Source organism: Bufo gargarizans, chromosome 10 (assembly GCF_014858855.1).
Source record: "Bufo gargarizans isolate SCDJY-AF-19 chromosome 10, ASM1485885v1, whole genome shotgun sequence".
In the NCBI taxonomy this organism is placed as follows: Eukaryota; Metazoa; Chordata; class Amphibia; order Anura; family Bufonidae; genus Bufo; species Bufo gargarizans.
This window is the reverse complement of record NC_058089.1, coordinates 88120159-88142451: the sequence shown is the minus strand read 5'-3', so window position 1 is coordinate 88142451 and position 22293 is coordinate 88120159. Positions and strand designations below refer to the sequence as shown.

The window sequence follows — 22293 nt, the reverse complement described above, 5'->3', positions numbered from 1 at the left end:
TTTCTCTGCGTTTATGCACCAAATCTGCATGTTACTTTGACTTTTTTGTTTGACTGCATTGGAAAGAGTGAAATCTGCACAAAAAATACACACAAACAATTAACATGTTACAGATTTCAAAATCCACACAATAGGTCAGTTTCCGCATGAAAAAAAAAAGCTAAAGTGTTGTTAGGCCTCTTTCACACTGCCGTATGGCTATTTCAGTGTTTTGCGGTCCGTTTTTCACGGATCAGTTATTCCGTTTTTTGTTTCCGTTTTTCCATATGGCATATACAGTATACAGTAATTACATAGAACACATTGGGCTGGGCATAACATTTTCAATAGATAGTTCCACAAAAAACGGAACTGATACGGAAGACATATGGATGCATTTCCGTATGCATTGGTTTTTTTTTTGCGGACCCATTAAATTTAATGGAGCCACGGAACGTGATTTGCGGCCGAATATAGGACATATTCTATCTTTGCACAGAACGGAGATACGGAATGCATACAGAGTACATTCAGGTTTTTTTTTGCGGACCCATTGAAACAAATAGTTCCGTATACTAAACGCAAAAAACGGCCCGCAAAACGAAAAAAAAACACGGTAGTGTGAAAGAGGCATTAATGAGATTTGTCAGATCTCATTCGCTTTGCTGGTACTGTATTACACTGTTTTTTTCTGCGTGTAATCCACAACGTTTGCAGGCAGCCTTATGATGAAGTGAGAATGGCGCAGGTTGGTAAAAGAGCAGAATTTTGGAGACAAATCTGTACAGACAAACATTCTCTTTATTAAGCTACATACGAGTTTCCATTAGTTAACGAGAGTGGCTGGCAGCACCAAACTGAGCGCTCGTCAATACAAAGAACACACTCTAGCTTCATTTCTCGCTCCTTTATTGAATCATTTAAGTTTTTTTTTTTCACTGTTTTTTTTTTTCTTTAACATTTGTGACCGCTCTTCTTCAGTTCGCAAGTGAGATGGTGAAGAAGTCTGACCGCTAATCAAAGTAGAAATGACAAAGGTTTGGTCATGAAAACTGTGGATTTAATGTAAACACTACATTCGATTAAATTTGTATTTTTTTTTATTTTGTTTTTTCCACTTTTTTTTTCCTTTTTTTTTTCGCAGCACAAACATCCCACATGAGAGGAAAACACCATTCACTAAAAAGGAAGGGGGCAAGGAAAGATAATAGGGGAGGGGGGGGCGAGAGAAGCAGCACTAAGCATTCACTTGGGAACATAAAGGAGACTTAAAAGTAAAGAAGCCTATTTGTTATACATGGAATCGAGAGCAGAAATCCCTATTTCGGCAGCTGGAGGTTTAGTGAGAGCTGTGCTTTTTCTATACAAACCCAGAGAGTGCATGATACACAGTCCAGAGCAAGGAAACTTTCACAGACATTGAAATCTGTACATTTCTATTACCCCGGAAAGTTCTTCATTTTTTTGGGTAATTCTTTTTTAATCTTTTTTCTACATAGGGCTTCAAAGTCCAACAGAAATTAACCCATTTCACCCGAAATTACATGGATTCCATGATCCTGTTCTTTGCTTGGAGGCTGAGCAGACCTCTCTGGCAGTGAAAGGGTCGTAGACAATTAAAAAGATGCCTCTTTACAATTGGTGCAAGAAAAAAAAAATGGTCAATAATATAAGGGAGGTGTCATTAAGCTACAAGCACGTGGGAAGAAAAAAAAAAGAGAACAGTTTAGTTTCTTCTAAATGTACAGACTTAGCTAAACCAGATTTACAGCATCCTATGCAGCCACTAATTCAGTGATAACATTACACATCAACTTTAAGGAAGGCTGTGTTTTTGTATATTTTTTTGTTTTTGTTTTTTTACAAAGGCCAAAAGGTCATGCTACCAGCAGAACATCAATTTGAGGGTCCGTAGAGCAGTGCGGAGAAAGGAGGGACTGTGGGGGTATGGTCCCCTCTTGAAAATTGCAGACTGTTCCCCCCTACTCCGCAGTTTGGGTTGGCACTGAAACCTTTTCAAGACAAAGAGGGGCCCGCTACTTCGTTTTATACAGACTAGTGGGGGCAATCCCTGATCCCTCACAGACCCTCAATACAGTTACAGCACCCACAAAATAAAAAGCTGACCGCACTGTCCTGCAAGTGTCACAAACACTTCTACCTGGTTTGGAAAATCTTGATTTTTTTTTTTTTTCTTTTGATATTTTTGCCATTTTGTTATCCAAGAGCTGAACAGAAAGGATATACCTGTAATTTTGTTTAATTTAATGGAGGTGCAGAGTGTGACCTTACAGCAACACACAAATCCTTCAAAAAGGATCAAAATACATGAAGTTCCCTTAATCCAAAGATCTCCTTCAAACCTTATCAGTTCTGGAGAGAATTCAAATTGCAAGTTAGGCTCTCTCAGAACCAAAAGGTTTTATTTTTTAAGGGGGCCAATAAAGAGAGTCTTACAAATCCAGACTTTCTTTTTTGGGGGTGAAAGGGGAGGGCTAGGGTGTGCAGAGCTGTTGGGAGATCCGTTCTGTTGACAGCTCTTTAAGACAAACTAAAAACATTGGTTTTATATATATATATTTATATATATAAATTTTTCATGTTGCCTTCTCAGTTAACCAGCTTGCATTTATTTTCGTTTCACCAGCAGATAAATTGCTATACAGAGGAATCAGTACAAGCCGCAGCCTCTGAGGTTGTTGGCAATGATGATATCAGTGACGGCGTCAAATACCACTTGGATGTTATTCGTATCTGTGGCGCAGGTCATGTGGCAGTAGATCTCCTTGTTAGGTGAGCGGTTCTTGCTCTCAAATTGTGCTTGGATGTAAGCGGCTGCATCGTCATATGTGTTGGGACCTGTAGAATAGAGGTAACATAGGAGAAACCAATAAATCAGACTGTAGGCATCTCAAGAGTTCCCTCCTACATCACAAAAATGCTGCACTACTGTCAAAGCGTAAAATGGAATAATTCTGTCTGGCATTAAACTCCATTATAAATTCCCCTAGTAATGTCTACATGTGGCCAAAAAAATGGTTCCATTACTCTAAGTCTAAACCAGCCGGTTAACGCCTACTCCAATCTGAAAGTACTGGTTTTGATGATATCTTTTATTTTTTTAAATATATTTTATAGGGGTCAATTGGCCCAGAATTTTGGACTTAAAGGTGTTGTCTCATCACTGACGATGGGGGCATATTGCTAGGATATGCTCCCATTGTCTTATAGGTGCGGGTCCCACCACTGGGACCCGCACCTCTATCAAGAGGCCCGAAAGTGGTGGAGTGCACTGTGCACTGCGCAGCCGCCCTCCATTCATTTCTATAGGGCCGTCGAAAATATGGGGGCTCTGTTCTCAATATAGGTGCCTTTCCCAGAGGTGGGACCCGCACCTATCAGGCAATGGGGGCATATCCTAGCGATACACCCCTAGTGTATGAGATAAGACAACCCCTTTAAAAATGAGGAGAAAATGTTCTGCATGAGCAGATGTCTGGAGAACAGCAAATGTAAAACAAAGCGAGAGAAGCGTTGGGGGTGAAGAACATAGCATTTATGGTGCTCCAGACATCTACTCTCCTTGTATATATCAATGGGTTTCCTGTAATAAGACATGAAAGTCTGATCAACTACAATTTGGACAATTAATAATCTGGATAATTTGTATGAACAATCCCACAAGCAGCCAAAAAAATTAATAATGTTCGGTGCGCTTGCACATTGCGAATGACGGGCCTTGAATTTGTCTGATCATGCCATAGTTTGTTACCCATGGCTGAATCTCTCCAAGCTGGCTGATCCATAAGCATAAAAATAGTACAGTTAGGGTCTGCTGACATTAGCACATCGCTAATGTCAGCCAGTTTAACAGGGTTAATTCTGGTGACAGAAACCCTTTAAAAACAGTGGTTGGACAGAGACCATACAATTTTATCTTGGGTATGGGCAGCTTTAGGATGGAATAATAATGCAGTTTTTGGTGCACCTTCTGACTCAACACATGTAATTACATGGATGTAATTACAAGGGAGAAGTATCAGCCTTTGCCTTGTACTTTTCCTTCTTTTTGGAACGGTGTACCTGCCTCACTCCACACTTTTTCCATGTAGAGCAGCACCAGTCAGACAGCAATGTTTAAATGTGGGGATTTACAGATTACATTCAGTGCCTCGGTTGGAAATACTATACACCACAAGAAAATCCCAAACTTCTGAGATAAATGCTGCTTCTTGCTCCTTTTCAAGGACACTGAAGATCGAGTCATTCATCATCAAATGATTAATAAGCATTAAACTGTGACATTAATAAATTAGGATTAATTACAATGCTGTGTAATTGGAATTATAGTATGAGTTTACAGATACCACTGCCGAAATATTTTATAATTCTGTCTAGCAGTTAACAGGCTGTTGCTGCCGCCTTCTCTGAAATTTTAAAGGGGTTTTATCTGAGATTCTGGAGAACCTGATTGGCTGCAGTGGTCACATGAATGATGTAAATGATGTCCTTGCTGCAGGAACGAATGGGACCAGTGGAGTGGAGGTGCTGGAATATTGGAGAATTTTACATATGAGCATAGTTTATTTCATATCATTTCTGGCTCCTCTGCAAGTTTCCTAGAATCCCGGACAACCCCTTTGAAGCACATCTATTCTCTCTCTTTCAAATCTTTATTTATTAAAGATAAAGCTAGGTAAATATAATTACATAGCTTTGAAACAACAAGGGCAACAAGCCCACGGGTCTCATATTAGCATGACATACATATGATAGAATAAAGCTACAGTACTAGAGGCATAAAACGGAACAGAAATGCAAGTAGCCAGAAATATATCCGGACTAAACTTCCAGAATAGGTATGGATACAGGAGACATATTCGGATGTAGACAAAGATGAGAGTACGAGTTAGCGACAGGGCCGAGTGTCACCAAAAAGCTAAAAAGGCTAATCTGGGCAGTCTTGTATGAGGCGGGTAATATTAGAGTGGTCTTTGGACCAAGCTAACCAGGGCACCCAAATGACCAGGAATTTATCATGGGAGAGGCTCTCCCAGCTAGACAATTCCTCCATCCTACAGATTTCTTGAGTCCGGCGGTGCCAGTCCGCCAACGCAGGAATATTTTCGGACAGCCATTGTAGTGGAATGAGCAATTTAGCTGCTGCTAAGAGGTGCGAGATTAGAGATCTGGTATGCGAGGGGAGCTGGGTGTTGAGCAGGTGAGGAGAGCCATTGGAGGAGTAATGGTAAGGTCCACTGAGCATATTTGTTGTACAGCCATTGAGACCGATCTCCAAAATGGGGTAATATTTTTACAGGACCATCATATGTGGAAGACCGTGCCTTTTTCAGAGTGGCATCTACAGCAGGTCGGTGATGATGAGGGGTCCATTCTATGCAACTTAGCAGGGGTATGATACCAGTGTGTGAGCAGTTTGTAGGCGTTCTCCTGAATCCTAATGCACCTCGAGAATCCATGAGAATGCCCAAGAATCCTCGTAATTTCATCAGATGAAAAGGCAGACCCATTTCTCGTCCCATGCTCGTATGAAAAAGGGCTCATCTTCCCCATCTGCGTCAAGCAACTTGTTATACAGAAGTGATATCAGACGTTTCCTAGGGGCCTGAGATTCTCGAATGGCATCATACCATGAAGGGCAATAGTCCCTCTGTGCTGTGTTTAAATACTGCTGGCAAATGTTAGAGAAGTGCAAATAATGAAGATAAGACCAGTTTGAGGTCCGATACGGTGCCCGGAGGTCCAACAGCGGCGGGATCACCCCATCCCCCTTTAAACACATCCCCAACCCTAGCATTATCAAAGGAGGACCAAATGCCTCCGGCGTCTGAGTACATGTGGTGGAGATAATACGGGAGAAGTTTTATGGGCATGAACGGGAAAGGGCCTCCAGGGAGACTAAGCTTCAGAGCCACCGCGGCCCATGAATCCAGGAAATCTGCAATAGAGGCAGGCAGCGGATGGTCAGGGCCCCTCTGGGCTTGTGCCTTCCACAAGGATGCCAGACCAGTTAGGGAAATCACATTCCTGGCAATGCAACATCCCGGCTTCGGGGTGAGTGGGCTAACTAGTTCCAAATGCAGCCTTGACTGAATTGCCAGATAGTACTTTTTAACGTCTGGCGTTCCCAAGGCCCCCTCGGTGTCTTGGTCTGGTTAGGATAGAGAAGGCCAGGCACGGTATATCAGATTTCCATATAAAAGAGGAAAAAACTCGGCGTACTGCCCGCAGGTAATATTCCGGAAGGGGAATGGGTAGCGTTTGCATTAAGTAGAGTATCTTAGGCATGACGTAAGTTTTAACTACATTTTTGCTGCCCATCCAGGAGAGGTAGGGGATCTGAAGGTCTTTTAGTTGTTTTTGTATATCAGAAAGGAGTGGGGGGTAATTTAGCTGGAAAGCTTGGTTCATGTTCTTCGGGACATTTATCCCTAAGTAATGTATGTGTGACTCTGCCCAGGTAAACTTAAAGCTCTCGTCTAGCTTTGAAGCAGTGTTGGAAGGAATTTTAATGCTCATAGCCGTGCATTTAGATAGATTAATTTTAAAATTGGACATCTACCCGAATGTCTCGAAAAGGTCTAATATTACTAGGAAGGCCTCGGTCGGGTCTGTCAGTAGGAGTAACATGTCGTCCGCGAACGCCACAATTTTATGTGTCTGTGGTCCTACCTCAAAGCCACGTATTAGGGTGTTCTGTCTAATTGCCTGCAATAAGGCTTCAAGCCCCAAAATGAACAGCGTGGGTGAAAGGGGACACCCTTGCCTGGTTAAGTTTGAGATGGAGAATGGCTGAGAGAGCACTCCATTGACTCTGACTCTGGCATGGGGGGAGGTGTACAGGAACAGCACAGCATTCATGAACTGGGGTGGAAATCCAAATTTCTGAAGAATGGTTTCCATGTAGCACCAGTCCACTCTATTGATCCGCTTTCTCAGCATCAATGCTGAGGAGCGTTAGTAGAGAATTGCGTGCTAGAGCGAATGCGATAGCCTGGCATACTCTAAATGTGCTATCCCTGCATTCCCTGCCCCCCACAAACCCAGATTGGTCCGGATGTATCAGGCCTGGGAGAAGGGGAGCAGTTCTAAAGGCTAGTAATTTAGCCCAAACCTTAATGTCCGCATTCAAGAGGGAGATGGGCCTATAACTAGATGGGCTCATTGGGTCCTTGCCGGGCTTAGGCAATACCACAATATGCGCCTCTAGTGCTTGGTGCGCTGGAGGGGTTCCAACCAGTAAGGAGTTGAAATATACTGCTAATTGGGGACCTAGAACTGCTAGGAATTTTTTATAATACGAGGCAGGTAACCCGTCTCGACCTGGGCTCTTCCCGTTCGGAACAGTGCAGAGAACTTTATGAAGTTCTTCAGTGGTTACAGGTGCAGTGAGCAGATCGGTATCTTTGGTATGCAACACCAGCAGTTTTAGAGTAGAGGGGAAATTGTTTATGAACACTTTCCTTTCTAAAAGCGCATTGCCCGTTTCTTGTGAACGGATAGAAGCATATCTATTCTCAAACATTGAAAATTCAATGTGCTGTGAACATTTCTACTTATACCAGTATGTGCTGGATTTCTTCTTGTGTCAGTCAGATTACTTCCAACCTCCTCTTCCTCACATGACTGAATGTAGGAGGAAGCTGATACAGCAGCCATGTTTAGCAGCTATGGAATTATCAATTAGTCACCCAGGTTTAACAGAAAGTCCCTTCCTCTGGCTACACACAGAAAGGCACAGGTCAGAACAGCTGAGTTCTCTGTTCCTTGAGGACCAAGGTAAGATTTTGTGGAGAAACCTGGAGTTAATTTAGAACTTCCTTCTCTTTTTATAAATTTGGCCGTTTTTACTGGCAAGTTTGATGATCTTGTTTCCCAAAAACATACTGTAGCATTTAGGATAGATAATATAAATTTACTGTATGAACTAGTCATATCTGCTTCCTCAAACATTTCAGTTATTGGGCCAGTACATCAAACCAAAGATTAAAGGGGTTGTCTTAGTGCTTAAAAGTCCTGGGGTCCTGTTAAAAACCTCACTCGCCTGTCTGTAGTCCTGTCACTGTGGAACCAGCAAGCGGCTTGGTCTTGTTACTGCTGGACCAATCAATCACAGTCCTCAGCAGCTTTAATGCTACATCAAAGCTGTGACCATCAAGGTATGTGACTGGCCTCAGTGATCACAGGACCAAACCGCTTCCTGCAGGGACCAGAAGTGGCCAGGAATGGGACAGCGATGGGACCACAGATAGAGAAGTGGGGTATTTAAAAAAAAATTTTTTTGAAGGGCACAGGTTGGGACCCCAGGAGTTGTCAACACCAAGGCCTGACAACACCTTATATCTGCTTATGACCACACATGGTACATTGTATGTTGTGTTGTGGTAGGCTTTAGTCTAAAGTGGTGTACATGTATGGTGCAAGATTAAAGACCAGTCTAGCAAGAGTAGGTTGGGTCCCCCGTGGAGAACACATTAGCAGAATAGTACCATTCTGCATTCTCCTCTACTAGCTATATAGCACTGAGTGCTATGCAGTAAATACAGGAAACAGCTATGTTGCTTCTATTATTCCCAGCAATCATATGATTGCACAGTGTTTCAGGCATAGCAGATCCAGATCAGCTTCACCTGAGTAAAATTCCCCATCTGTAATTGGGGCTCCTATGGATGTATCAGTGGAAGAGTGCAAAACAGGAAACAAAATAAGTATATGTCCCCAAGAGGGGGCAAAAAATAAGTAAAAAAAAAAAAATGAAATAGAAATAAATATAAGTACAACAATAAGAAAAAAACAAAAACATACCAACTGAAATAATCGCCATGAGACTGTTATTAAAATGACACAAAATAGCAACTTTAAAGGGGACCTGTCACCACGAAATGCAGTGCAATCTGCAGACAGCATGTTATAGAGCAGGAGGAGCTGAGCATATTGATGAATAGTTTTATGGGAAAATATTCAGTGACTGGACATGTGTATATAAAAAAAAAAAAAGCTAGTTTAAATTTTTTTTATAAAAAAATAACCAATTTTTGAGCAATATTTCTTAAATAAAATTGAAAAAGAAATATATTCTTAAAAATTTACTATTAAACCCTTAACGCAGAACGCCGTGCATGTACGGCAGGGGATGCATTGCCAGAATGCATTCCGCCGTACATGCACGGCGGGATGATCGGGCTGGCACCGAAGCAGTGCGCGCCCGGACACTGCAGGGGTCTGGCAGTCCCTGATAGCCGGGTTCCTGCTGTACCTGCCGGCATCACTGTTTACAGCGATGCCAGTTGATTAACCCCTTCTATGCCGCGGTCCGCGACATAGAAGTGGTTTGTGGCGGATGAAGCAGCGCATAGAGTCCCCGCGCTGCCGTGGCGGGGACCAGATGCGTGACAAGGCAGCCCGATGCCATGCAGAGGCTGCCCAATGCGTGACCTGCCTTCTACGGGTGCCGAGGAGATCCAGCCTAAGGCTGTACTACTACTCACTGTAATGCACGAACAGGCAATGGATTACAATACAGATATATTGTAATGCATTGCAGAGGGGATCAGAATAAAAAAAAAAAAAAGTTTCAAGTAAAAAAACTAACAAAAAAAAAAAAAACGCCCCTTTCCCCCGATTTTATATTAAAAAATAGAACAAAAAGAAAAGTTAGTTATCACCGCGTCCGTAACGACCGGCTCTATAAACATGATCCACCCCGTCCGATAGACACCGTAAAAAATAAAAACTGTAAAAAAAATAAGCCATTTTTGTCACCTTACATCACTAAAAGTGCAATACCAAGCGATCAAAAAGGCGTATGCCCCCCAAAATAAAACCAATCTAACCGCCCCTACATAGGACAATCGCCCCAAAAATAAAAAAAACTATGGCGACACTAAAACATGATTTTTTTTTTTGCAAAAAAGATATTAGTGTATAAAACGTAAATAAAAAAGTATACATATTAGCTATCACCGCGTCCGTATCGACCTTCTCTAAAAATTATCACATGATTTAAAAATAAATAAATATAAAAACAGTGTAAAAAAGCCATTTTGTCACCTTACATCACAAAAAGTGTAATAGCAAGTGATCAAAAAGTCATATGCACCCCAAAATTGTACCAATCAAACAGTCATCTCATCCCGCAAAAATGATACCCTACCTAAGAGAATCGCCTAAAAAATAAAACTATGGCTCTCAGACTATGGTGACACTAAAACATGATTTTCTTTTTGTTTCAAAAATTATATTAGTGTATAAAACTAAAATAAATAAAAAAAAAGTATACATATTAGGGTACTTGCACACTTGCGTTGTTTGATTCCGGCAGGCAGTTCCGTTGCCTGAACTGACTGCCTGATCAGGCAAACTGTATGCAAACTGATGTCATTTTTTCTGACTGATCAGGCATTTTTCAGACTGATCAGGATCTGAAAAATGCCTGATCAGTCTGAAAAATGCATTGCAATCCGTTTTTCCGGTGTCAGGCAAAACTGATCCGTTTTTTTTATTTTCTCATTTTTAAAGGTCTGCACATGCGCAGACCGGAAGGACGGATCTGGTATTCCGGTATTTTGAATCCCGGATCCGGCACTAATACATTCCTATGGAAAAAAATGCCGGATCCGGCATTCAGGCAAGTCTTCAGTTTTTTTCGCCAGAGATAAAACCGTAGCATGCTACGGTTTTCTCTTTTGCCTGATCAGTCAAAATGACTGAACTGAAGACATCCTGATACATCCTGAACGGATTGCTCTCCATTCAGAATGCATGGGGATATGCCTGATCAGTTCTTTTCCGGTATAGAGCCCCTGTGACGGAACTCTATGCCGGAAAAGAAAAACGCTAATGTAAAAGTAGCCTAAGGTATCGCCGCGTCCGTAACAACCTTTTCTATAAAAATATCAAATGATTGAACCCCTCAGGTAAACACCGTAAAAAAATAAAAACAGTGTCAAAAAGCCATTTTGTCACCTTACATCACAAAAAGTGTAATAGCAAGCGATCAAAAAGTCATATGCACCTCAAAATTGTACAAATCAAACCGATAAGACATTCGCCCCAAAAATAAAAAAAAATTATGGCTTTCAGAATATGGAGACAAAAAAAATCATTTATTTCAAAAATGCTTTATTATGTAAAAAATTGGGCATTCACAAAATGATCCAAACATGAAGTAGACATATGGGGAATGTAAAGTAATAACAAGTAGGTATTACCATTTGTTTTAAAAGCAGATAAATTGAAATTTGAAAAGTTGCAAATGTTTCAAAAATGTTGGCAAATTTTGTATTTTTTTTATAAATAAAAATGAAATATTTTGATTCAAAATTTACCACTGTCATGAAGTACAATATGTGACGAGAAAACAATCTCAGAATGGCCTGGATAAGTAAAAGTTATCACCACATAAAGTGACACGTCAGATTTGCAAAAATCAGTCTGGTCCTTAAGGTGAAAAATGGCCCGGTCCTTAAAGGGTTAAAGAGCCCTATGTCTTACATAAAAAGGTACAAAAATGATTTTGGTAACGCTACAAATAGAGTTAGGACCGCTAAACCACTATATGTGCTAAATCACAAAAAGAAAGTGCCTGGTCATAAAGTGTTAAAGGGGTCCATCAGGAAAAATATTTTGTCACAAGTCTCAGAATGGGATAAAAAAATAAATGAAATACTGACATCACCAGTCCCCCACAACTATGTTCCAGCATTACTGGGTTTCTGTCCAGCTCCTTATAAGCTTTTAGACCCCCTCCCTCGGGCCACTGCTCTCTTTGCCATGCTCTGTTCCCCACATGTGAGCTTCCAGCATGGATGGGGTCACGTGTGCTGGTGTTGCCAATCACTGACCTCAGCGGAGAAGTCAGTCATTGGCTGCAGCAGTGCACACAACCCCTGTCTGTGACAGACGTTTACATACAAGGACTGGAGCGCTGCAAACAAAGCATTAGATTGAAGGAGCCAGAACTGAGCGACGGGGATCAGGCAAGTGTGCTAGTCTCCAAAGGTCTGACGGGGTGAATTTTAAGAGCTTCCAATAAGCTGGACAACCCTTTTAAGGTTTGCCACTTTGTGTCCACAGCCCCTATGCAACATGCCCTTTGTAGTCCGATTCTGCAGTCATACTCCCTTTCATCTGCCCAGTGCTTTTGAACAGCATAAAGTAACTACATTAACTAGATATAAGGGTAAAAGAAAGTAACTCTACAGCATCAGACTACACAGGGTGTGTTTGTAGTCTGTCACCATGGAGACAAAGGTCTGCATAGAAGCTGTGGACATATAGATCTCTAAATCTCTTACGGTACATTCACATATGCATTTACAAACCCAGCAGATGAAAAGCCTACTGGAGTTTACTGGATCTGGCCCAGCCAGATAATGCCATGCCCCATGCATGACCAGATCCCCATGGACTATAATGGGATACGGTAGGAAACCAGAAAAATGCCGGCTCTCAGACGGACAAATAGTCATGCATGAATTTTTGCCCGTCTGAAACCTGAGATTTATGCAGGAATGGAGCCCAGATACTCACCAAATCCCACTATAGTCAATGAGGAGCCGTCCGTGCATGGCATTATTATAATTACTTTATTATGGTGAACTCTGGGACAGAGTGCCAGATTTGTAAACACATATGTGAACGTAGCATTATAATGGCAGACTAATGGGCAAAACTTCCTTTCCTAGCTTCAGAAAGAAGAGAGGCTCTGAAGCACAAGTGTAAAACTGGGAAGACCTAAGAGAACAGTAACATTCATCAACATGTAATGGTAGATACTGCTCCCAAAAGATACATGAAATAACTTTCCTACATGGAGGTATGCCTAGCACTGTGCCCATATGCTGTAGTGAAAGACTTGGACCTGGGTCACTAAGTGCTTTGCCTTCAGCCAGCGGAAAGTCTGATCCATTCCTGGATTTAAAAATATTTTACAGGATAATGTGTAGAGGGGAAGGGAAATAATCCTTGAATTGAGTGAATGAGGTTCTTCTAATAAGTTGCTTTGTACAGCCTGTTACAGTGCACATCTGTCTACAGGCTACATACGGCCTGTTACACTGCACATCTGTCTACAGGCTACATACGGCCTGTTACAGTGCACATCTGTCTACAGGCTACGGCCTGTTACAGTGCACATCTGTCTACAGGCTACAGCCTGTTACAGTGCACATCTGTCTACAGGCTACAGCCTGTTACAGTGCACATCTGTCTACAGGCTACGTACGGCCTGTTACAGTGCACATCTGTCTACAGGCTACGTACGGCCTGTTACAGTGCACATCTGTCTACAGGCTACGTACGGCCTGTTACAGTGCACATCTGTCTACAGGCTACAGCCTGTTACAGTGCACATCTGTCTACAGGCTACAGCCTGTTACAGTGCACATCTGTCTACAGGCTACAGCCTGTTACAGTGCACATCTGTCTACAGGCTACAGCCTGTTACAGTGCACATCTGTCTACAGGCTACAGCCTGTTACAGTGCACATCTGTCTACAGGCTACGTACGGCCTGTTACAGTGCACATCTGTCTACAGGCTACAGCCTGTTACAGTGCACATCTGTCTACAGGCTACGTACGGCCTGTTACAGTGCACATCTGTCTACAGGCTACAGCCTGTTACAGTGCACATCTGTCTACAGGCTACGTACGGCCTGTTACAGTGCACATCTGTCTACAGGCTACAGCCTGTTACAGTGCACATCTGTCTACAGGCTACGTACGGCCTGTTACAGTGCACATCTGTCTACAGGCTACGTACGGCCTGTTACAGTGCACATCTGTCTACAGGCTACGTACGGCCTGTTACAGTGCACATCTGTCTACAGGCTACAGCCTGTTACAGTGCACATCTGTCTACAGGCTACGTACGGCCTGTTACAGTGCACATCTGTCTACAGGCTACGTACGGCCTGTTACAGTGCACATCTGTCTACAGGCTACGTACGGCCTGTTACAGTGCACATCTGTCTACAGGCTACGTACGGCCTGTTACAGTGCACATCTGTCTACAGGCTACGGCCTGTTACAGTGCACATCTGTCTACAGGCTACGGCCTGTTACAGTGCACATCTGTCTACAGGCTACAGCCTGTTACAGTGCACATCTGTCTACAGGCTACAGCCTGTTACAGTGCACATCTGTCTACAGGCTACAGCCTGTTACAGTGCACATCTGTCTACAGGCTACAGCCTGTTACAGTGCACATCTGTCTACAGGCTACAGCCTGTTACAGTGCACATCTGTCTACAGGCTACAGCCTGTTACAGTGCACATCTGTCTACAGGCTACAGCCTGTTACAGTGCACATCTGTCTACAGGCTACAGCCTGTTACAGTGCACATCTGTCTACAGGCTACAGCCTGTTACAGTGCACATCTGTCTACAGGCTACAGCCTGTTACAGTGCACATCTGTCTACAGGCTACAGCCTGTTACAGTGCACATCTGTCTACAGGCTACAGCCTGTTACAGTGCACATCTGTCTACAGGCTACAGCCTGTTACAGTGCACATCTGTCTACAGGCTACAGCCTGTTACAGTGCACATCTGTCTACAGGCTACAGCCTGTTACAGTGCACATCTGTCTACAGGCTACGTACGGCCTGTTACAGTGCACATCTGTCTACAGGCTACGTACGGCCTGTTACAGTGCACATCTGTCTACAGGCTACGTACGGCCTGGTACACGGCACATCTGTCTACAGGCTACGTACGGCCTGTTACAGTGCACATCTGTCTACAGGCTACGTACGGCCTGTTACAGTGCACATCTGTCTACAGGCTACAGCCTGTTACAGTGCACATCTGTCTACAGGCTACGTACGGCCTGTTACAGTGCACATCTGTCTACAGGCTACAGCCTGTTACAGTGCACATCTGTCTACAGGCTACGTACGGCCTGTTACAGTGCACATCTGTCTACAGGCTACGTACGGCCTGTTACAGTGCACATCTGTCTACAGGCTACGTACGGCCTGTTACACGGCACATCTGTCTACAGGCTACGTACGGCCTGTTACAGTGCACATCTGTCTACAGGCTACAGCCTGTTACAGTGCACATCTGTCTACAGGCTACGTACGGCCTGTTACAGTGCACATCTGTCTACAGGCTATTTGCCTTTGTACCAGTAATGCTTACAAGACCAGCAGGAATTCTGTGAAATTCCATATCACACCTTTCACCTATGACAATGTGAAATGCCACGGCGGTCTCACAGCTCAGCAGTGCCGTGCTTCCAAGTGTGACCCCTGAGGCTATGGATTGGCTACAGCGGTCTGATGACCAAGAACAGTTCACTTCCAGTCTGGCAAGGATCATAGGGAGCACCGTGAAACTAAAATGAAGAGTTTTAAAAGTGTTTTTACTTTTTCACACAGAGTTTTAAGTGCATCCCTCGAAGGCGCAGGCCTAGTCTTAAATTAGGTGCATCCTTCAGCAGCGGCTGCGCCTAAATTGTCCAGCTGTCAGATGGGGTTAGTGCATTCTGAAGCCCCTGCCCTGTGTACCACCCGTCTTAGTTCCACCTATTTATGTCTAAATATTGGGGGTCATTTATTATCCAGAAATACGCCTATATTTGCATTGCAATCTGTGACTTTTCCATGCTTACACCAGGTCTGTTTTAGGCGTAGAAAATGGTCTAAATGTAAGACGGCAAGGAAGCTGTACTTTTAGAAGCAGGGGTAGATACACCGAAGTTATGGAGAGGCCTACAGCTCTTCATAACTTCGGCGGATCCACCACCAGATAAATGGTTATTAAGACCAGTGTCTAAATTACCCCCATTATGTTCATTTCTAATGTAACTGTTCTAGTCCATCAGAGGCCCAATACAATCTATTAGCATATGGGTTCTCCTAAATCTAGAAATGGTATTGTATAATACAGATAAACCCAACTGTCCAGTCATCTAAAAGGGGTATCAACGTATTTAGAGAACTGCTGCTTTAAAGGGGTTGTCCGGCTTCAGGGCTGCATCCGGACATAACCCCTTCTTTACTTATTCAGCATGAATGAGTGGAGCATCAGAGCATTTCTTTCTCCGATGCCCCCCTTGCCCTGCATTGCGCAGGGCCTTTTTCTTCACTACCAGTGACGTATCGGGCTTTCTCACAGTATGCTAGGTGGAGGCATCTGTCTAGCAGTGAGCCCGGTGACGTCACCGGCACTAATGGTCAGTCTTTGGTGCTGCCCTATTTGACTGTTCTTCAGAAAAGGTGGTGTAATAAAAACATGATTTTAAAAGGGTTTATCACCTGTGCCGAGTACGTACCATTTTTTTCCGTCCTATAAGACACACCACCACCCCCGAAGTGGGGAAAAATGTCAGTGCATCTTATGGGGCGAATATTAAAGAGCGCTTCCATTATGGAAGTGCTCATTAGTACAGGAGGACCGGTGAATACAGCCCTCCCCATGCAGGCTCTGTACTCACCACTTCCTTGGCTTCCTCGGCCGCACATGGTCTGGAGCAGGAGAGGTAAGTTGATTTTTATTTTTTTGTCTGCACTGCGGTCTGATTAACATGGGGGTTGATCTGAGGTCTTAATAGGGGTCTTATACACATTCGGGCTCAGAATGAGGTCTGAATAAGGGTATTCTGCACATTGGGGTTCTGATCTGAGGTCTGATTAGAGGTCAACAAATCACGGAAAAAAATATATAAAACATCCTGCACGATATGATAATGAATGTTGCGGATGTACATGGCTACATTTATACAAATCACAGAAAATAATGCACTATAATAATAGACGCAAGCGTAACATATGGACTAAGCCCTCACTCTATTGATAAAATCTGAGACACTTGGTCAATACATTTTGATCAAAACACATCTAAGCCCACCTACCAAGCGACAAGGTGGTCTCAGTTCAGGCGGGTCCTACGCTAAACCTGCCTATGCCGTTATGCATTTATGTTCAGGAGCGCAGACCCCGCACATAGAGGTAACTAGGAGCAACACGCTATATGTGCAACAGCAGCCGGTGGGATGAGGAGCACACACACCTATATGTACCACCTTAATCAAGGTCACCTATTAGATAGGTGGGGCGAAAGTGCACATGAATACTACTCCTATTCTTCCCGCATGCCCCAAAAAAGTTTGTGTGCCAAAATTTTGTCCGGGTTCCAGAACTGCGGTATTTCTAGGCTAATGCTTGCTAAAAGTAATAGGCTTGAGCGAAGATTCGTTCAAACACCTCAATTTTAATGCTGTTTATGTACAACATTAAAATGCATTGGCTCTGTGGAGCCAAAGTTCGTCTCACCCAAAGTCGCGTGAGACTTCCGTGAATTCCTATCTGCGTATTTAAAAACTATTTAAAATAGCAATCTGAAGTGGGCTTTTGATACTGTACCAACAAGTACCAAAGCCCAGTTGGGATTGCCATTTTAAATTGTTTTTAAGTATGCAGATATAAATACTGTAGTAATTCATTACTGTAGTAATTCAAGTCTGACGCGACTTCGGGCGAGATGAACTTTGGCTCCACTGGGCCAATACATTTTAATGCTGTATGGAAACAGCTAGGGATGAGCGAATCGACTTCGGATGATATATCCGAAGTCGATTCGCATAAAACGAATTCGGGAAATGGTTTTTCAAACTACAAATTAATTTATGAGACTTTGCGAAGCAATAACTTCGGCTCATCGGAGCCAATACATTCTAATACTGTATGGAGCTCCTGCTCTGTACAGTATTGGAACTAAGTTTTATGCGAATCGACTTCGGATGTTTCTTCCCTAGAAACAGCATTAAATTTGAAGTATTTGAACAAATTGAGTTCGGATCTATGATCTGAAGGTCAATTCACTCAACCTTAAAAGTAAGACAGTGTAAACTTAGACTAAACAGTTTAAAAAAAAGCACCAGACTTATCACAGGGGCTGATGCTGGCTGATAAATCTGGCGCATCTGTAGACTAGGTATCCCTTGGCGCCTACACCTCTTACATCATCCCTCCCTCATCACCTCCCAGATCCACACACAGATCTCTTCACAATCATTTCTTCCCTACATCCTTTCCCATCCTTCACCCCCACCCCACCCACCTTATCCTCTTTACCCATCTCTTTTTTTCCTTCCCATTCCTTTCCCTCCACTCCTCTGCATTTTCCAATCTACAAAACTCTCCTGACTCCCTCAATCTACTTAACATACGCTCCCTCTTTTTTCATTTATTTTATACAGCATCTGTAGACTGTGTAGTCTAGGTTTACACCACCTATAAGTTGGCATAGTTTTACTACAGAAACAGGCACATGAAACAAGGTATATAAAAGGATAAAAAACAGTGTGCAAAAACAGTGGTGCAAAACATGTACGCCAGTTTTTTGGGCACATTTTCAACAGTAAATCTAGCCCACAGTCTTCTGTACGATCCTCACCTGTATACTCGGGAAAGCAGATGGTCAGAGGAGACTTCTTGATCTTCTCGGCAAACAGGTCCTTCTTGTTGAGGAAGAGGATGATCGATGTGTCAATGAAGAACTTGTTGTTACAAATGGAGTCGAAGAGCATTAGAGATTCGTGCATTCGGTTCTGCAGCAAGGAGGGAGGAGAGACAGGAGGTGGAAGACAGAAAGAAAAGGAGAAAAGGAGTTAGGCTGAGGAGGGAGGAATGGTTACCAGTGTAAAATAAAGAAAAAGGAAAACATTATTAAAGTCTTAAGTTTCCTCCAATAATCTTGCATTAAGATCCAAGTAGCATGGAGACAACCTAATACACCAAGAGCCATTCATGTAATAGTAGCAGTAATATTCATGTAACGGCAGCAGAGTACAACCCAAGGAGGAGACACTTCCGTTTGGTTACCCAAGGAAAACGAAGTCTATACATTTTATTTAAGAGTATGAGTAATGTGAATATGATATAGACCAGGTCAATGGTGAATGTTAATATGATACTGTTGAACAGCTCATCACCCTATCCAGTTCTACAGTGTATCATGAAGCACACATACAAACACACAGTAAACTACAAGCATAGCATCTTGTACAATCATTGATGGGTGGCTGTAGGTACCATTGAAAGTAATAACTTTCTGGGCACAGTAGACATTATGGTGGTACCTGGAGAGCCACAAACTCTTACTTTTTGAGGGGAAAGGGGTCTTTAAGAGTCAACTCTCGAACCCCCCTGAAATGATATGAAGTCCTTCCTCCGTAGCTGCCTTCTTAACCATAATTGTTCTGGTCTAGTAAAGCTAGATCATTGAGATCACAGCGGGTGCCAAGACATTATTGACTGATCAGCATGCAGCATTCTGCAGCTTAGGACACCGTCAGCATCTTTACCAACTGTGCTTCAATGCAGCGACTGTGGATACACCCCAGACTAACCAAGTCTGAGTTGCTCCTGGTTGACAGAGGGGGAAAAAAAAAAGCAAGGCTTCTATTAAAAAGGACCTTTCATGGTTCTGTATTAATTGTGATAAATACCTTTACTTGGGGGGCACCCCCCGCTGATGCTGCCACCCTGCCTGATTTTTAAAAATATCGCTCCTGCGCACCGCTGTGGCCCCACCCCATAGTTTTCGTGCTCAGTATGCTAATACTGAGCATCGGTACAGGGAGGAGGAGATGCCAGGGTTTCTCAATGGGAGTCTCCTTCTCCCTGGCTGTGCCGCAATCCAATCCTGGCTGTGACGCTCTCCGATGTGGTTGGATCGCGGCACAGCCAGGGGGAAGGAGACGCCCATTGAGAAACCCTGGCATCTCCTCCTCCCTGTACCGATCCTCAGCATTAGCATACTGAGCACGAAAACTATGGGGGGGGGGCCCGGAGCGATATTTTAAAATATCAGACAAGTAAAGGTATTTATCGCAATACCAAACCATGAAAGGTCCTCTTAAAGACCTCTCTTTTGAAGAAGAGGGGTTTCTTATTTCTATTTCAGTAAAATATCCAGTGCAACTGATGGGTCCTGTCTCATCCTAGCAACCCCCCCTACCCCCCCCCCAACACCCATTTATACCTATTATTGAACTTCAAGCAGGAATAACAGAGGAATGGCACAACAGTCAGAAGAATAGATGCTCCAGAACTGTTATTTCATAGGGGATTCAAGTAGTTACTAAAAAACAGGGGACAAGTCCTCTTCAATGGCAGGTCACAAAATTCAGGCAGCTATCTGAGTAAATTAGAGCGTCGGCTCCAGTAGGATGGGACGAGCCACTGTAACTGCAAGCACAATCTCCAAAATGCTGAAAGGTGTGGATATGACTGGACCTCCTGATTATTTGGAGCCACATGGTATAGCAATGCCTCACAAAAAAAAAATTACAAGTTACACCCTCCTTCACAATCACAAATACTGTCCACTCATTTGTCTCGTACTTACAGTTGCAGTAAAATAAATATATGCAGAACAATCATCCGTTAACAGAGGCCGCGACTACTATACAGACCAGACGCTTCATATTTTAGTGTTTTAAAACTTTATTAACATACACAAGGCCGGAATCTCACGAGTATCATGAAATTCCACACAAAATTAAAAACAAAAAACAAAACAAAAACGGTTATAATAAATTCATATTTGGCAGCAATATCTGAGGGGAGAGCTCGGAACATCCAATCTTCTCCCCTGTAAATGTGCAGGGGGTTTGTGCAAGCACAGGTATCGATACGAACCACTAAATTTAGATTAGAGCACAACTCGTTGGAGCAAGAACCTATCAATCAATTGAACTGAATCCAATGTATTATTTGGCACTTAATTTAATAGGAAAAAGGGTCTTCAGAAAGCATGTTTGATGTGATATGGAGATCATGTTGGCACAATTCCCGAGGCACGTGTAGGCATAGAACATAGTTACCCATTTCACCCTCACAGTCGATAAATAGGTAAATTTGAGGCACTGTAAAGACCCATTTACATGAAGACGTTACAGACTGGCCGTATTGTTCTGATCGTCAATACTTCAGATAGCACACTACAGGTCGGAGACAGAAACTTTGTGAAATGTTAAAATCTGGATGATGGCTTTAGTCACTGATGAACATTATCTTCATGGGAGGCTCGTACATCAGCTGCTTCATGTAAACAGGCCTTTAGACAGAGTCCCTCCTGAACAATAAGGTGCTACATAGGCTCTGGATGAAGGTATCTTAGCTGTACGCGTTGGGTGGGTGACACATGCCCTAAGCAATAGTGTTTTACGCCTTAAGCTGGCAAACACTATAGGCTTCTAGGGCGTGTATAAATATGGCACCGATAAGACAAAAATTACAAGGTGCAACCGGAGGTGTCCGAAAACCAATAAACACAAGTCTCCATAGAGGTGCCCGTTAGGCAATAATTTCATAGAAACAGCAAAATCAGTACAAGCCACAACCGCGCAAGTTATTGGCAATGATGACATCGGTGACAGCATCAAACACAAACTGGATATTGTTGGTATCAGTAGCGCAGGTGACGTGCGCGTAAATCTCCTTGTTCGGAGACTTGTTCCGGCTCTCGTATTGATGTTGAATGTAGGCTACACCCTCAGTGAATGAGTTAGGACCTGCAAGAGAGGAGAGAGCAGCGGGATTCTTCATACACATGTTCCATTACATATTCAGGAATATTTTATATATGTTTGAGAAAAGTATACTGTGCACAACTAACTTTACTGTGGTGAAGGGAGGTGTGTATCGCTATGCAGCCAAGTATAGGTCTTCAATATATATATCTACAGCATGTAGCCTACTTATGCTCGTACTGCCATATTAGTGTGTTTATACAAGGACACCTAGGTCTACCAAATTCTGTCAAGGCGGTCTCATCTGTAGGGCTTGAAGGTTTCCCTCCACAAAGTATAAAAGGATATTCTAGGTTATAAAAATGTCAGAAGATATGTCCCTATTAAACTGGCTGACCTGTTGCATGTGCGCTTGGCAGCTGAAGACATCTGTGTTAGTCCCATGTTCACATGTGCCCGAACTGCTGAGAAAAATAAAGTTTATTACATGCAAATGAGCCTCTAGGAGCAATGGAGGCGTTGCTGTTACACCTTTAGTCTCCGCTCTCTCTGCACTTTGTTTGCTGGGGCCAGACAGTGAAAACATCATAACACATGCCTGGCCCTGTCAAAGTGGAGAGGGTGCAGCATTTGCAGAGAGAGAGAGAGAGCAGAGCCTCTAGGTGTAATGGCGACGCCCCTGTTGCTCCTAGAGCCTCATTTGCATATATCAAAGCATACTTTTTCTCAGCAATGTGGACACATATGAACATAGAACAAACACAGATGCCTTCAGCTGCCAAGCGCACATGTAACAGGTCAGTGTCATA

At 43.1% G+C, this 22293-nt stretch overlaps 1 protein-coding gene across 2 annotated transcripts in view; it reads right to left on the bottom strand.

The window, feature by feature from the left end:
* Positions 1 to 1713: 1713 nt before the first annotated feature.
* The window catches only part of GNAO1 (G protein subunit alpha o1), a 175722-nt gene continuing 155142 nt past the window's right edge, over positions 1714 to 22293 (bottom strand). The window contains exons 7-8 of one of the 2 annotated variants that reach the window (XM_044269539.1): positions 18403 to 18556; positions 1714 to 2838 (exon numbers count right to left, since the gene is read on the bottom strand). In XM_044269539.1, coding sequence (XP_044125474.1) covers positions 2651 to 2838; positions 18403 to 18556 — 342 coding nt within the window. In that variant the 3' untranslated portion in view covers positions 1714 to 2650. Of the gene's footprint in view, positions 2839 to 18402; positions 18557 to 20425; positions 21527 to 22293 lie in introns of those variants that run through there. The other variant, XM_044269538.1, reaches the window with a different exon arrangement.